General features: G+C 37.7%; 1 protein-coding gene across 1 annotated transcript; it reads right to left on the bottom strand.

The window, feature by feature from the left end:
• Positions 1-9,979: 9,979 nt before the first annotated feature.
• On the bottom strand, positions 9,980-18,125 carry LOC104623995 (spindlin-Z; the record flags this gene model as incomplete). Its single annotated transcript, XM_010291243.1, has 3 exons — positions 9,980-13,783; positions 16,639-16,872; positions 17,872-18,125. Coding segments are annotated over 3 exons (688 nt in total), but the record flags the coding sequence as incomplete, so codon positions are not given.
• Positions 18,126-18,437: the final 312 nt, after the last annotated feature.

Genomic DNA, 18,437 nt, shown 5'->3' with positions numbered 1-18,437 from the left:
CTATCTTTTAACCTACAAGCAAGACTTTCAGTTTATTTGTTCTCACATTGCAAAGATGATCCTACTTCTCTTGTGTGTTTTGCTTCTATTAACATTGAAGTAAATTACATATCCAGGTTTTGACAAGCAAATGAGAATATAAAAAAATATATTAAAAGCTTGCATCAATAAAGTCATGTTTTCAATTATATGGTGCAGCATGCTGAGAAAGAGACATCAAAGAAATGAAACAGAAGTAAAAAATGTTCAAACTTGCAAACTATAATATAATAATGATATGATATATGATACGATATGATATGATATGATATGATATGACATATGCTCAAGTCTGTGTAATTCCATACACCTCTGGTGGCAGAGCTAATGCCTCTGTAGGCTATATAAAAGTTAAACTAGGAAAAGGTTCTGAAAGCCTCTCTAGGTCTTTAATGAACATACCCTTCACTCTCTCCTTCGTGCACCTTTTCCATAGCTGACACTGTTCTGAGTAGTAAAGGGTTTGATCCAATAAGCACTTGCAATAAGCAGTCTCTTACAACTTGCGGTATGTGCATGATGCTGGATTTTTAAGTGAAAAGGTATTAAACGCAAGGTTTCGATCTGCTTATAATTCTTAAGTGGTATGTAGGAAACACATACCTGTATAACACAACTGACGTTGACAAGTTATATGTGCATCCAGTGAAGCCATAAAGCAAAAGCCAACTAAATTTACTCGAAGGAGAGCGTTACCTGGATGAGGACTTGTTGGCCTTGTGTTCAATTTAATCACTAGCACACCATGTACTTAATTATACTCTAATGAAAAAATAGACAAACCTAATGAAGATAAATTTTGATTGGGAAAAACTGTGTCGACTGCAATCCCTGAAGAAGTCATATTAGAAACTGACCTTGGAGAATCCCGTTGTGTGTGACTACTAGCCAGTCGGAAAATCAAACCCCAAAGGAGACATCAAGGGAAGGAACACACAGAATAAAGGAAACATAGCAGTGGATTTAAGAGTTAAATATATAGCAACCATTGATACAGCTAGATTAAATGGTTGGTATTTTAATTCATTTCCACAGTACATAACAATATGATTTACAGGAGGGAGTTATTATAATCGGTGTTATTGATGAGAAAACAGGTAAAACTACTTTCCACAGTGTACACAGTGAAAAGAAGTGAAAGAAAGCTTCTTAGTCTCAACCCAAAACATTAACAAGTGAGCTGTGAAAAGGGATCAGTGCACAAAGAAATAGTGAGCCAAAACCCCCTCAATTTTACCATACACAATCTGCCAACTAAAACAGTTATTGGATATTCGTAGCACTCTTGTAGAGGTGCCACGTTTGGTACGCCGTTTCCTTAGCTGGGAACAGGAGACCCAAACACATGGGTCATTATTATATAGTTAGCAGTAACACAAACGCTTCGTGAATGTTCCTTTATGACTGTTCTTGGATCTACTTCCCCGGCATAACCTCCAAACACAGAAGAAATAACGGTATCTTCTATTTTTTTTTTCCAAGTAGGAAAATTAAGCAAATAAGTAGCGCCTAGGTTCTTTAAATTACAATTTTATTACTGTTATTCAAACTGTCTAGTGCCTAACAACATACTGCAGACATCAAAGGCTAGCTGTAAGGGAATCTTGCTTTCCCTGGAGAAGAGAGATCCTGGGACAAAGCTTATCATTCTTACCGAGGTCTGGCATCAGGTCAGGACTAAGTAAGAGCTGTAACAGCTACCAGTTAACCAAAACATTTTAGTACAGAAGATACTGTTTAGGTAAGTAATACCTTTTTTTTTTTTTTTTTTTTTTAAGATTCCTTTTTTTTTTTTTTTTTTTTTTTAAGCAACAGGTTGTTATGAATAACACGTAATAATTATTATAGATAACAATTGTTATACTAACATTTAGAACAAACCTCTGTGTCTCAGCTTAATATGCATTCTTGGCATGAATAAACAACGGCACATATATCAAGGAGAAAATAATGCCATTACAAAGACTTATAAATTAGCTGGATTTGAGACATTGCAAGGAATATTTTTTCTTTTGACCAGGAAATATTCAAGCCTATTTATAGATTCTAACTAAGAATCTAAGAAATATATTATAAAAAGTGCAACAACTAGGGCTACATTCTTCGCATTGTTCCCTGGGTTCAAAATTATAGCAGTGCTGAACATTGGGAAAATAGCAAAGGTATCTGAATTTCTCCATGCAGCATGAAAAGCCCAATTCAACCATCCTTTCCATCTAGCTTTACCCTGGCTAGTGTGTATCAGATGGCCAAGTAGTGTTAGACAGGCTAAGTGTCAGTGCTGTAGCATTTCTGACTTCCAAACAGGTACAACGGGGAAGCAATTCAGAGTCTTGTAATAGAGCAAGCAGGAGCACGGCAGCAAGGAACAACGGTTGTGCCTGCAGCAGTGGAAAAAACCTGAAATAACGTCCTGCTCAAGTTCATTTGAGCTCAGACACTCCTTCACTTCTTAGCCTTTTGTCAGGTTAGTGTAATTAAGTAGACGTTTTTCTGTGACGAGACCTCTGAGTAGATGCATCCCTTTCAGGGACAGAATCACCCAACATTAGATCCTACATTTCTGTGCCTTATGAGAAGTGTAAGGCTGTGTGAGACTTCCTGCAGAATCCAGCCTAGTCCTCTAGACACCAGCAGCCACCATCTCATCCTGTTTGTTCCAAGTGCTTTTAATGGAAGAAGGAGGCCTGAATGCTACAAGGACTCTGTCACAAGGACGGAGTCCAGAGTTTTGGTGGTAGTTTCTGTTGCTTTGTTTAAGTAACTTAATAGGCACATACAAAAGTAAATGTCCTCTGCTATATAAAGAGATCCTCTTTAGGCAAAACTTCAATAAGAGACTTCAGTCATGGAGAGGACAGCTTGCATCTACTCCTGCCAATCTTCTTAGCAGCCTCTATTCTAGCTAGATTGACGTTGACCAATTTAATTAATCCAAGGATTTCAGGTGGTCATTCACAGTATTACTTCTGATAAGTTGAAAGAGTTGTATTTTAAGGAATGAAAGGATTATATTCTTGTTATTTATAGAAGACAAAATGACACTACTAAAAAACTTGTCATGCATAATGGCACCATTTCAGCCTAACAACATTTTTTCCAGCTTCATCTTTAAAAGAGATACTTGAAATGACCTATTGTTTCATTAGATGGTTATGTTCATTACAGATTCATAATGTGTAAGACCAACACAGACAGAGCATGCTTTGAGTGCCCAGCCTTGTTTTGTATTGCTCCCATTCCCATTTCACACTGTATAGCTTTCTTCATTAGCAAATAAAGGAACAGGTCCTGGGGAAAAAAAAGCCACGCCAACATGTTACAGGGCTTAAAGCTAGAACACTTTTGTGCAGGTAAGTAAGCTGCCGATGCAGCTATGTTGCAGCTGCTAGTAGGAGCTCCTAATAGGAATTTTAGCGGAGCATATTGACCCCACTGCAGTCACTTGTTTCAGGGGCTTGCAGATACTCTCCAGAGAGGGTTTTCTGTCTAGCATGCTTGCTTTCGTAAGAAATTTCTGGTTTTGCTGTTTGCATGAAGGATAGATATATTATTTTAAGGCTGGTATTCAATGTCATTTATATTGTACATGCTTTATCTAACCACTATAAATACCCAAAGACCTTCCCCTTGCACAAACATACCCAGAATACAAAACAACCCCTAACCTTTAGTCTCATGCTCTCTAATTTTAAATCCATTACAAACAGAGAAATAATTAGGAGCTCAGACAGTTAAAACATGGTGTGTTTTTTGCACTGAGAAAGAAACATCACCAGAAAATTGGCATAGGTTGAAAGCTCTGCTACAAAAAGGATAGGAAAAGAAGACCTGTTCCTTTGGTTGAACATGGGTTAAGAGAAGAGTGACTGTATTTTAAAGCTCTGAAATGACATTTAACTTTGGAGAATGAAAGATGTCAAAGACTCAGGTGTCACCTGCTAGTTTTTCTGCCTCATGAACTTTGATTTTCATATAAAAATATAATTTTCAATGACATAAAAAATTATCCTAGTCAAGGCGGGGGGGGGCGCGGGGGGGGAATCATACCCAAGGTTGTTGAGTAGGATAAATCCTTATGCTGTTGTGGTGGGTTAACCTTGCCTGGTTGCCAGATGCCCACCCAGCTGCTCTCTCAGTCCCCCTTCTCAACACAACAGGGAGAGAAAACATGACGAGAAAGTTCATCAGCTGAGATAACGACAGGGAGGTTGCATACCAATTACCGTCACAGGCAGGACAGAGTCAATCTAGGGAAAATGAATTTATTGACAATTAAAAATAGAGTATGGTGGTGACAAAAAAAGACAAAACCAAAACTACCTTCCTCCCATCCCCCTCTCCTTCCCAGGCCCAACTTCACTCCTGAATCTTCAACCTCCTCCACCCCTCCCCGAGTGGTGCAGGGAGCTGGGTAATGGGGATTGTGATCAGTTTGTAACACTCCATCTCTGCTGTTCATTCCTCCTCATGCTTTTCCTCTGTTCCAGTGTGGGGCCTCTCCTATGGGATGCAGTTGCTCCAACATGGATCCTTTCCGTGGGCTGCAGTCCTTCAGGAACAGACTGCTCCAATGTGAGTCCCCCTTTGGCTGCAGTTCCTTCCAAAAACCCTGCTCCAGGGTGGGCTTTTCTCCACAGGCCACAGCTCCTTCCAGGAGCCTGCTACAGTGTGGACTCTCCATGGGTTGCATCTTCCTTCAGGTCTTGTCCACCTGTTGTGCTGTGGGATCCTCCACAAGCTGTAGCGTGAATATCTGACTCACTGTGGTCCTCCATGGGCTGCAGGGGAACCTCTGCTCTGGCACCTGGAGCACCTCCTCCCCATTCTTCACTGACCTTGGTGTCTGCAGAGTTGTTTCTCTCATATTATTCTCATTCCTCCCTCACAGCTACTGTGCAGCATTTTGTACCCTTTCTCTAATACGCTTTCCAGAGGGGCCACCAGCTTGGGTCCATTGCAGCTGGCTGTGACCAACACCAGGGAAGCTGCTGGCCTTTTCTCACAGAAGCCACCCCTACAGCCTCCCTGCTGCCAACACCCTGCCATGTACACCCCATACAGCTATTTCAAATTCTTGTATCCCAAGAACAATTTCATCCCAAAACTTGTTCTGTTGCTGAAACAATTCAGAGGAGGAACTATTTGAATTCAATCACCTTTATCTTCTTCATATTCAAGAAATCAGAAAGCTGTTAACTATGAAAATGGGCTGCTCCACAGACATTTCTGGGGCTAAGCCACAGGAACAGATCGCTGCAAACTGGACACAGTGAAGAGGCAGAAAGTCAGGCCCAGGATGGAAGGACCTGGAAGGTCATTTGCCACTAGAAGGGCAGATCTGTTGTCTGCACAGATAGAGTGTCAAGTTTTAATGAAGCCTCAAAGCTTCATAAGATCTTTGGGTTTCATAAGCTCGTAAGTCTTCAATGTTCACAGTGAAACCATATCACATTCTGCATCTCTGATTGGCTGTGGCACGAATTCTTCCTCTGAGATGAATTTGGCACTTGAAAACAAGTAACAGACTTTGAATGGGACAGGACTCCCCCAGTACCAGAGCATCAAGACAGATCCTTCCTTACCTGTTGTTAATCAGCTCGAAGAGAGAGCACTACAGCCTGGAACAGGACCAACCTTAATCTGGCCCAGTGATTAAAGGATTATTGCTTCAGAACTATTTATTTAAAGCCTTATAGCTGTGGTAGAGAGCCTAGTAAAAAGTGGGTTCAAGGTGCTGCTGTACCTTGCCCGGAGCCTGCCGTCTCAGTGCCATCTCAAAGGGCAGTTCAGGATTTCGGTCGGTTGGCGAGGTGACTTCTTCACTCCACCGCACCATTTCCTCTGATGGTTATTCTGCACCTTTACCCTGCCAAGTAGCCATTCAAGATGAATGACTAAGCCCAGTAAGGAAGAAAACCCAACGACTACATACCAAAACAAACCTTGAAATTTCATTAGTTATTTCTAAGATGCTTGCCAGTGATATAATCAAATAAGTTTATGGAAAAGCAGGTAACTACAGAACTCAAATTTCTGTCTTCAGCAGCACAGTGCATACTTTCCTTTGTTCGTTATTGACTCAAGTGGACAAAGTCATCAGCATCACTTATCTTTGCAATCTGGAACTTATGCTGAATGCAAAAAAAAGGTTTTTACTCCACAGACGAGCATCTCAGTACAAAGCATGAAGTAAAAAATAGTTTTTAGGGATATGACCATGTGCATCATAGTTTTCTGCTGTGAGATTTTTAGCACTCTTCAAGATTTCCTTCCTTCCACACACGACTGTATTCTGTAAGTCTCAAGCAATTCAGATCTCCCTTTTCACACTTTCAAACTATCTGCAAGAATATGATTGGTTAGTAATAACTAGCAGTAATTTTGGGTAGTTATAATTTTGTAATCTGCAAGAGTGTTATTTGTTGAACTAAAAATTCAGAATTTGGAGCACGTATGATGTTAATTGTGGCCATTTGCTGGCATAATTTGATTATTTTTTAAGTATGAGAGTTTTAATGTGCTAAACTAATTCTGTGGAAACCAAAATGCTATGAATATTCTCCTATGTACATTGCTAGCTTTGTAATTACAGCATTAGAAAAAATTTTCCATCCTAGGCAATAATTAATCTTGATTTTTTTCTCCTCAGTAAAACCTAATACATTGTGCTTATCCTGTTATGAACATCCTCTTGGTTAGTCTTACTCCCATTCTTTTAGAATGAACTCTTTTTCTCAGTTCATGATGAGTAGGTACTGGGTCCTTTTTTTCCATACCACCACAAATTCTGAATAAGAGTAGTTACCTTTCTACAGACTTTTTCAGAAAACTGCACCGTAACTCCACTTTTTCATTTTATTCTGTCAGCTTCTGCGTAGACCATACACTGAGCCACACTAACAATAGAAGAGAATTTTGCATCAGGCAGAATGAATTATCCTTTTAAGGCAGAAAACTGAGTGAACAAAGCCAGAGATTAATGACGATTCCCAGCAAGACAGGTTCAACCTTCCACAATGAAAGTGTGTGGTAATGCAGCAAAAAGTTACTTGTATAAATAACTTGCTATTGCTGTCCTTTTTACACTTTTGAGCATAACCTTTGAATCATTATACATTTGTTCTCTAATGCTTCTGCTGTTAGGGCTGATTTGTTTTTACAGCTTAAAAGCTTACTTTGTTTTTTAATTCATTAAATTCCTAGGAGTTTAAGTTAGACATCTGCTTCTGTAAGTTAAAAAATGGCTAGGAATTAGCAAACAGTGTTGTAAGATCAAATTAAGTAGAACTTCATGGAAAGCAGGACAACCAGTGTTCCCAGTGCATGACTCCAGCAGTAAAAGGTTAAGTCTTCGTGAAGTAATCCAGGAAGTCATCCCACAGTCCCGTTCAAAGGTGAGTGTGTAGCTAGTTAGTGCAGTAGGACTAAAAATCATCAGCCCAAAACCCAGTTGAGTGAAATGTGTAAGGACCTTACCTTTCCTTTCTCGTATTTTAATGGGCTAGGAGCCCTGTGACTGAGCAATCTTCCATATAAATACAAGAAAAAAACCCCACAGCCCTCTTCCCTCCCAAATACTGCCTGTTTACATGAAATCACTATGATTAACATGAATGTGCATTTAACGTAGTATAAAGTTGTGTTAATTATTTTATTAACAAAACCGGGCCTCTCAAATGTCAGCTCTGGGTGGAACATGATTAATAAATAACAAAAGAAGTTTGCTCAAAACAAAGTAACTGTTGCAGATGTCCATGTTCATTACCAAAGTCAGCTTTGAACAGATTGGTCTTTTGTGCAGAGACCTGAGGAACAATGTGGCACCAAAATGCATCAAAATATCAAAAAGGACTTGTAAAAGTCACTCTATTGAATATAAGTAAATTGCATGGGGTGGGTGGAACCAGTGCCAAAGCATATAGTTTTTTTCACCCTCAGGCTACAAAACCATCTACACAAATTGTGTACAAATGAAGTTATGCAAATCCTAACTGATTTCAGAAAAAGAATGTGCAGAAATCTGTAATTAACATCTAAGTAGACTAGGGTAGTGTTAAGTAGGCACCACCCTAACTTACACCGCTGGGACCCCAGCAGCTTTCTGTTGTGCACACACAGCTGCACATTGTGCATATGGAGCTCTGCACTCTGAATTTGGAAGAGAAACAAGGAATTCACAGGGCAGCAAACTATTACAACAGGAAGAGCAGAGCCTGAAAAAAATGCTTAGTAGCCTGGTAACTTTCCCAGGCTGCCAACCCTGAAGTGAGTTAAAATGGTAAGGTATGGATATTGGCAGAGAAAAGCATTAAGTGATGTAACACGCCAAAGCAGGAATATACTGAAAAAGAAACTAGTTAGAATGAAAAAAAAACTTCTAATTGTGCAAAAAGAAGTGAAAATAATTTAGTATCTAGTGCTTGAGGATGAACTTGCCTGTCATTTCCTTGACCTATTCTTATTTCTCCTTTTAGACCTTAATGATCTTCAATTGCAGCAGCCCAACCTCCTCCAAAATATCCGTACTGAAAGCTTATCCTTTCCAAAAAACAATGGAAACACTGAAGTCATCAGCAGCTCAACTGCTTACAGCATGAATATTTAAGAAATCATTAATTTCAAAGTAACTCACTCACTGAGCAGAGAGAAGCTTTTTTTTTTTCCCCCCTGAAAATGTAACTTGTTCATATGTACAAGGAGGAACTTAGTAGATGTGAAAATGAGTAGTACTAAAGCTGTAGCTCTGGGTAGGAGTCCTACTCCCACCCTCCTAAATCTGTGGCACATTACTGTCTTCAAAGCATTGACATCTAAGCTGCTTGTAAATGAGCTTGTAAGTAAACAGCTTTCAGGGGCAGTTTCATTACTGCAGTAATAGAGAACGAAAATATCTTCGTTTTTATAAGGCTCCTTCTTCTATGAAAAGAGATGCTACGAAACTGAGGTTGGTTTATCAGTTGTAACACAGACCAGGTCCAGGCATTAGTCACAAAATCTTAGTGCATCTATTTTTAACTGTAAGTTAATGTAGCCAGCTCACACAGATTAACATTTGCTTTTTGGATGTGATGCTCTTGCTACAGCAAAGTCTTAAGACTCTTCCTAATCAGTAGATGTACACAATATAAATCTTCACCAGGACCAGTCCCTCAGGCAACAGGATACAATAAACAGGACACTGAATGGAGGGAACTGAAGAGGCTTGGGTATTCATCCCAACAGCATGCTAGCATGCTCCAAAATCTTCAGTATACATCTAATGAGTTGGTGCTGACAAAATGTATTTTTGTGTATCCATGTAACATATTCCTCTTTATTGTCAGAAAAGAAGTAGGAATACAGGAAATCTGTTCAATATTGAAGGTCTGCCTTAGTAATTGAACAACATTGAATCTTCATGCATTAATTGTAACAACTTACATGACTTAAAAAAATTTGCAGCATGGTGATGCCATCTTCTCTGCTCATCACCTCTAATTTGGATGAATTTTGCTTTTTTAACATCAGAAAAGGGTGCTTAATTGAATTTTGAATTTTATTAATTCAAAGGAGGCAAATGTATCACCTAACCACTGCCAAATGTTTCTGCTGTTCCCCACTGCTAAAATATCTTCTGTGCTCTGGAAATAGAGACTCCTTTACAGACTTGCATAATCCCCTGGAGGGCAGGTTTTTTTGTGTTTGGTAAAATACAATTTAAGCAGTATGCTTTACCTTAGCCAAATTCCATCTTATCAGCATTTATACCTACTTGGAAAGAAGAATAAAGATTTGGCTTTGCAAGCAAACTTATTTTATAGGGCAAGTATTATACCAGCCCATATGGCTCAGCATTAAAATAATAAATCCTTTTTAGTTAGAAAACTGAAGAAACTGCTTCTTCGCAATCTGAAATCACATCACTACATTTTGCTCATGAGAACAAAGTTTACAGTCGTAAGTTGCACATAAAGGGTTTATTTTAAATGTTTTAAGGATAGAGTTACATCATAATTATAAAAATTACTTACAGAATTAAGTAACAGATTTAAAGTGTTTATACTTCTAAATGCAGAGAACAGGGAACTGTCTACATTGTTCAAAATAAAATAAAAATAATGAAACCAAGCTCTAAAGATGAAGTAATTACCTAATTCTAAAATGTGAACACGAAGACCTTTGAACTATACACATACCAAGAACCATCCAAATTGCACTAATGATGTAAAATACAAAAAGCACAGCATTTTCAAGGAACCAGAAACTGTTTTTACCATAATTCTTTTCCCTGAAGCAACTAGTCAATTCTATCTGAAGATAAAGCCTCCACTTTTAAATAATTCAGTTAAAGGTGGCTTCTACCTGTTGCAATGAAAAGGGTTTTCCCCATAGTCTACTCCAACATAGTTTAAGGTTTGGCACTCAAAAGAAAGAAGGAAAATGTTGTGTTTTGCTAATCAACTGCGATTTTATTTTTTCTTTAACAGAATACATGGTCCCTTCAAATGCTGTATGACACATACAACTGGAAAATTACCTTCCGTTGGCACTATGCTCGTCTCACCGGTGCATTTAATCCTACTAACAACCATTAAAACAGCACAATAAGCAAATTCACAAAAAACTGAACACAAAATAAAAACAGAACAAAACAAAAACCTAAACATTTTAACATGCAACTTTAGTTTGTTACATTGAACGTTCTAACCCTCTAAGCATGCAAAAAAGGATGGTCTGCATTTAAGGTTGGTTGTTTTTTTTTCCTTTTAAAAAGTTTTACATGGCAGCCTGACATCACACACACGCACACACACAATATACAACAATACTACAGCAGGTAAATGTGAAAGGCGAATAACTTTTATACAAAGATCCATGGCTTGTGCCATCACAAGCCCTGTGTGATTTTGGAAAGTAATGTTGAACCCCTATAACAAGGAACCAACATTTAGTTACCAGGGTAACGCAAGCACTGCATGCAGATCTGAAACATGAGCCTAAAACAAAGCCCAAAGCAGATGGGCAGGGAGTGGAATTAGTCTCAAGCCTCAAAAAGGTGGTTAATTGCAAAAACCCAAAAAAATGTGTTTAAAAAAAAAAAAAAAAAAAAAAAAAAAAGAAAAAAAAAAGAAAAAAAAAAGAAAAAAAAACAGAGAAAAAAGATGAAAAGAAATACCCACACAACAGACAGCGGGGACATCTAAAAACAACCATAAAATTTACAGTTTATAGATTATACTCTAATTGGCAGAATACGTGGTATATTCAAGAGGCTTGCAGAAAACCCACAAATGCAAGCCTAATGCTAAAAATGTTCCAGTACACCTAAACATCAGATATTTCAAAACAAACCTTGTATTCCTCAGATATATAGCCCAAAATTCAGTGTACTAGGTTATTCGTGTATCTTGTGTATAATCAATACACTCACTCATTCTTGTGCCACAAATATCAACTTGGGCTCATGGAGCCAGGCTCAGCTTTGAGATTTACATGCAGGACTCTTAAGAGTCAATAGAAAACACATAACAGATCTGCAGGATGAAAACACCATGTTGCAAATCTGCTCACTCTGTTCAAAACACAAGGAACATTTACGACTCAGGTACTTAGTGCTTAAGGACTGCATTGAGAAGCTATTCACTGAAAGACAATAGCCTGCCTTTGGTTGCCCATGATGGAATACTGGACATAATGCAATATAGTAGCAATGGACAAAGAATTAAGGTATCATATTTATATGGAGAGTATTTATTACCATTCAACAGCATAATGAGGCACAAGCCTTAAGGCTAAAATATGAAATCAGGCAAAAAAATGGACAGAAAGGGGCTTAAACCACTGAGTCTTCAATATCAAGAATACCCACAACAGAGGACATCTGGACCTCTGATCTCTGATTAACAGCACCTCTCCCGCATCCTTCCACTAATGGCATACGGTTGGATATCAGAGTATTTGTTCCTTCCATCGACAGTGTTGACTGTCTTCACATACTGTTATTTCTGTGAAGCAGTTCTTTGAAACTTGCAGAGCTCTGCCTTAATGTAACATGACATGTCTGTTGCTGTGCTGATCGTTGTTGCAATTCTGATACTTTAAAAGCTGCCACACTTAAAAAACCCTAATTTTCATTTACAACTATCTTGCAAGATTAAAACCATGAAAGGATTTTGCTGTTGTGGGCTGCTATTTACATCCACAGTCTAATGCAGATGACTGAACCACTGAGACTGCCTATAGCTTCCATTAGATAGTACACCACTGGCATGCAGAACTCTAGTGTTCATAGAATGAAATTCACATTAACAGCATACCTCAAAGCAAGTACAAATGTACACCACAAAAGGCAACAACAGGTTTAAGCTGTAGATTTGTCCGGACACTCCTTATGTGGAAAAGCCAGAAAAAGAACAAATTGGGAAGGTGCCTTCTTGAACCAAAATGTTTAAATAAACAAACCAAAGAGAGGAATGCGACAGACTGAGCAGAAGGCAACAAATGCTCCTCCTTCTCTAAAGTAAGTCTTCAATGCAAAAAGACACCCCCCCCCCCCCCTGCCATGAGATTGTATTTACCATGTAAAATATTAACTACTGTTAGGCTTCTATGTCCACACACAAACATTCAGGTTGCTAGATTTTGATATTAAATGAGAGACTACCAATTGCCAATGTGTAGTCTAAAGTTTTTTGAAGTAGCATATATACTGTTAAAGTTGTGGCACCAAGCACTTGGGTTTTGCTAAGTAGTGTGTATAACAAAGAAAGAAAGAAGTACAACATTTAGAATTGAAGGCAGCCTTGTTGCATGTATTTTACTGGTTCCTACAACTTGTAAATATGGGCCATTAACCTGCATTTTCTAATTAACTGGTTACACAGATTAAATATATTTTTATGGTTTAAAGCCTTTTCACTGAAAGGTGCTAAGTCAAACACTTGATACCCTACTGCCCTGTGACTAGCAAAAATGCACAAGTATTTCCATGTACTGCCAGTTCTTAAAAAGCTAAATTTGAAATAAAGTGTAGAAACACAGCAGATTGATGTTACTTGGGTTAGGCACTCCTCAATGCTGCACAAAGTGTTCAAATCTTTCAGAAAGTCACCTCTGTCCCAACCCTGAAAACAAGGACTGCCAGTAGCCAAGAAATTAAATTTAATGTTACAAAAGAAGGCATATCAAAATATCAAACTACACTTGCATGTGGCAGTTGAACAAGTGAGTGCAAGGTTGAAGAAAAAGTTAAAATCTAGGAAACAATTTAGATTAATGATTACAATACTAGATCAACTTTACACAGCTTGAATTTGCAGCTGTTCTTTGCTTTTAACTCCCTCCTGCCCAAATACATTGACTTCCTTCAAGAAAAGGAGTTCTCTTACACAAAATGTGTCACGTTTGTTTATATTATTCAGAACAAAACAGTTTTGCTGGCAGAGATTGTGGGTTCGCAGGGACATTTAAGCTTTCATTAAACTGGAAAGCAGTCAAGTCTTTGTGTCTACAAATTTTACATTTAATAGTTCCACAAATTTGGCAAAAGTTCATGATGACGTCTAGGATGTTTTCACCAAATCGTAGACATAAATATGGAAATCATCATCAAACTTGATGAAATAGACAGATGGTTTGGCTTCAACTTGATGAATGACCATGCCAGTCCTTTTTGAGCCATCTTCTTTGGCATATTCCACTTGTTTGCCTACCAGGCTGTCCACAACTTCACCTGGTTCCCGTTCTGCAGGAGGTGAATCATCTGTAACAAAACCAGATTACTTTGGTAGACATTAAAGGAACTTTTCGATATGGAAGACAACTTTGGTAGACATTAAAGGAACTTTGCGATATGGAAGTTCTTAAAAACCCATACAAAACAATCAGAAGTTTTAATCTATACAATTCTTCATAATTTTCAATTCTACATAATCTACAGATTATGTAGAAAATTAGTTTTGTTCAGTGAACCTAATGATTGCCATTGATTTAGAAAGTACAGTTGTAGAAAAATTTTCAAGTAATACTGTCTTCAGTTTTATTAAGACAAAAATAGCACTTTGGTACTAGAAGTAAATCTTTTGATGTGACAGTTTACAGACAAGTTACAGAAAATGTGGATAACTGAATTTAAGCCACCAGCAGAAAAAGGCACTGTGTCTCCTTAGCAGAAAGGCCGCTAAACTAAACTTCCATCATTTCACATACATTATTCAAAGTTTCAGAGTATGCAGGCCACTGCAACAAAAACATCTCTTCTAAGACGACAGTAAGTGTAAACTCCTTATTAAATGGGGCTTTTGACTCCATATTGGCCCAATGCTGTCAGTAAAGTCTAACCATATTATTTGCTTGTCTACCAAGACCTAGCCAGAAATATTTGTATATTTTAGACGATGCTTATGATAAATTTGGATACAAAAAGGCCTGACTGGTAACACTGAATTGCCAAAGGGTTGGTTATAAGCCAATCACAGAACAAATGTGATAAAAGGTCAAAGCACTGTACTGGAGAACTAGAAGCTAACCACACCTTCTTTTGCAGCTTGTCTTCTTTTTGACCAGTTTAGATAAACTTGCGTTTTGTATTTCCATGACAAATTCTTAGTAATGGTCACACTTTATGTGGCTTTTATTCTGGAAATCCTAAGCTTTTAAATTAATGTCTTTGTTCCACGTTTGCATTAAGAATCCCTTCCAGATTTCACTCATTTTCTTTTCAGTTCTGTGAGCTGTGAAAGAACTCCCAAGGGAGAAAAAAAATACCAACAGGGAATGAATACATTGGCTTATACTTACACTTAAGATTCTTCCACAACTTAGGAAGTTTCTCTTTCAATATGTGTTTCAGTTCCTCTTATAAATGCACTGACATAGTTATTTTCCTCTTAATATTAGCTTTATGTAAAGAGTCTTCCTTGGCAAAGATGCAAGTTAAACTCTTACATTTTCATTTAGAAGAATTTACAAAGTGTTGACAAAGTTTTAGTATCAGATCCAGCAACACATTTTCCCCTCACCAATAAAACTTAAAAGAAATTATCTATATTGTGGTCTCCTCGCATATGCAAAGCCTGTCGTTAAGAAAAAAAGGGTTCCCTATAATTTTAGTTATAACACTATGGTTCCACTATATTTACTTCCAGGTATTCTAAAATCTGATTTGAAAAATACTACTCTTAACATCCAATCATTGACTTAAGGACACAATTCAAAAGATCTGGAAAGTATTCAGATTCAGGGAAGATAGCAAATACTTAGAAGTGTTTTGGAAACAGGTAAGCAGTAGACAGTCTAGTGGTGGGCATGGAAGAAAAAGTGCACTAAAACTAATTAGTTCTCAAATGGAAAGCATACAAGCCTTTTCCCTAATCCCCACCCCTAAAAGTGAAAGAAAGCAAACCAGACTTAAAATACATTCCAAGTCCTTTTCAAAAGTTAAGACAAAGAAAAATTTGTTGGAAAAATTTATTGGAAAATTTATTGGAAAATTCAAATCCGAAAGAGTTTGCTTTATTTCTTCAGGAAGAGGAGGGTCACTTTTTTCTGTTAACATTTGTGGTTCACTCTTTACAAGCAACAGATATGATGCTTTTTGTTAGAGGGGGGTGGGAAAACACCTAAACACATGACTGCTACAGATACTATGCAGGTAAGTGTGAATTGTTTATTTAGCCAGCAGACTGTTATCAGTGCTAGATCTGAAGGAAGACAGTCTCAAACTCAACAAATTAGTTATAACTAATACTTATGTAAAGCACTACATAGCCAACCACTCCAGTTATCCAATTATTAATCTTCTCTAAAGCCCACATTGCCTCTGTCAGAGAAGTGTGTTTTATGTACGTGGCAGAAATAAAGTATTCTTTACAAGCTTTTTTCCCCCCTCTTTTTTTGTACTGGCTATCCTAATCTCTTGAACAATATTGACTCTGTGAAAATCCTTCTAAGTTAGTAAGGAAAAAGTCCTGATGACTTTCCCCTCAAAGGAGGGGGGGGGGGGGGGGGAGAAGGGGGCGGGAATATCCCTCCTAATCTACTGAAGTATTTTTCTTGCTGGTGTGCTGCAACGTGTGAGAGAATGAGTTCTCAAAAGATCAGTACTCTTTCCTCCAAGAAACTACTCTAGTTTTTCACACTGAAGACACCTACCCCAAAGAAATTAATCTGACTATATTAGTTGGTCACAAAATACTATTCCCACAAGAACTGCTTCAGAAGCACAGATCAAGAGCCATTCTGGGAAGCCGTGACAGTTTTATAAGAAAACAACAGTGGAAAACTTCTGGTTTGCCAGTTTCTATTAAAAAATCCAAGCATAACCTCTTCCAAAGTAGTATGCACATACGTTCAGCAGAATGAGGAACAGTTACAGAAAATGCTTTCCGTGCATATGTCACTACTGATAAAAGTAAAGTATTTCAGCAGTTAACGCAGATGTTTTGTTGTGCTATAACCTTTGTTAGTTGTTATGCTTAAAAAAAAAAAATTGAAGGGAGTAACAAACAAGATCTTTGTTTGGACTCTCCTGTCCATAAATAAAACACAGCGCAATGTTGATATAAAAAACTGACACTTTTATGACACACAGAAGAAAACAGTAACTGGTCTACTTACTTGAATCAGGCATAATGCGAAGGTCACCTTCTTTATAATCATCTAAGAGTTGGTACATGTACAAGACGGGATCTTTCTCATAGGTAATATAAAACCATGTGTTCATAATAGGAGCTCGAGCCAAAACCATCCCCCTCCATTCATCTTTTGAGCCATCCTCTGTCTCAAACATATGTTCCACAGCTTTACCAATCATTGTGTCTGCCAGGTGGGCATCACTAATTCGAGATGAAGCTGAAATGATAGCATTTCATAAGTTAATTCAAAAGCACAGGTACATGTCTTTGTGAAAAATAATCTTTACCCTGATTCATAAAAAAATTTGACTGGAATTAGTCAATTCATATACAAAACAAACACTGTCCATTCCAGAGAGTTTACTGCTGAAGAACTGCAAAACTTCAGAATGCTGTTAAAAAAACAATATATTATCATACTCCCTAAGATTAATCAATCATCATGCAAGGTAAAAGGAGATCAATCGAGGTCACATCAGTGAAAACTCTTTGTATTTTAACTAGACACTGGAGGGGGAGAGGCAGTCAGGGGAGAAGAGGAAGAGGTCAATCACAGAACAGCTCTATGAAGTTATTAATGAAACTTGGGGGTTTGGTTCCACTTAACACCACTCTAGAGACTGCTACCAATTGCTACTCAGTCATAAGAAGCAACAGTTTATTCTGTTTATAAAATAGTAATTACTTGGGTAAATATTGAACTTCGCAGTTTGAAAAACCTGCAGTTTAACAATCCAGTGCTAATTCTGAAAATCAAAAAGCCTTGTTTCTAATCAAGTTATTTCACTTGGAAAATGCCTTTCCCCCCTTATTATTAAAAGTACTTAGGGGAACTACATGTGACATGATTACTATTAGACATGCATAAAAGACAACAGAGCCAAGATCCTTAGAGTTTAAATTTTAACAGAAATAACATTAACTTTACGTATGGTTCTTAGGCATAAGACTCTAAACAAAAACTACAGAATATATACTGCATACCACTTAAAGTCAGAAGACAGCACTGCACTCACTGGCTATGATCAAATCTTTGAGGAATCAAGAAAATTTAAATAGAGCATTTGGGCTACCTGCCATGTGGCAAAAACGAAATTGACTATTAACAGGTGCTCAGATATTTTGGGGTAAGTCTGGGGAGATTAGTGGAGAATATTTAATAGTAAATGTCAACTTGTATGTATGTGAATTTATGAGAAAAACCCAAAACACTTACCAACTCTGTCTGGAAGAACTTCAAGTGCTGAAACTCTTTCATCTTTGTGCAGTTCTAGTCCATACACACAGTCAAATCCATCATACTTTATAAGATAAAGGGAGGGATTTACAGGAACTTGATCAAGAACTGTGCCCTTCCATTGTGTTACAGGTCCACTCCCTTCCTTCCATCCATGCTGTATTCTGCAGCCTACAATGTTTCTTCGTGGCTGAGAAATAGGTTTGCTTGGTCCCACATTGTTTCTATGCTTTCTGTACACAGATACAAACATTAATATTAAACAGTACATACATATTCAAAATTCTACTCCAGATAAAAGCTGTATGCTTTAAGATGGCAGTATTTTTTATAGTTAGTGCACCTTATTCAAACTAAGACATAAAGTATGTAACACAGTATAGGAAAAAAGAAAAACACTGAAAAGCAGAGGCACATTTTTGATGTGCTCTATAAGGTCAGCTTCCTAATAGTCGTATCTAAAACTAGTTGGATTAAACCAAAAGAACTATTTTAGCTCTTGCTACCCTCAATGTCAAAAGTAAAACTCACCTGATCGGGTCTCA

This window comes from Phaethon lepturus, unplaced genomic scaffold (genome assembly GCF_000687285.1).
Source record: "Phaethon lepturus isolate BGI_N335 unplaced genomic scaffold, ASM68728v1 scaffold10637, whole genome shotgun sequence".
Taxonomy (NCBI): domain Eukaryota; kingdom Metazoa; phylum Chordata; class Aves; order Phaethontiformes; family Phaethontidae; genus Phaethon; species Phaethon lepturus.
Note: the sequence above shows the minus strand (reverse complement) of the source record. Positions and strands in the feature narration are given on the sequence as shown.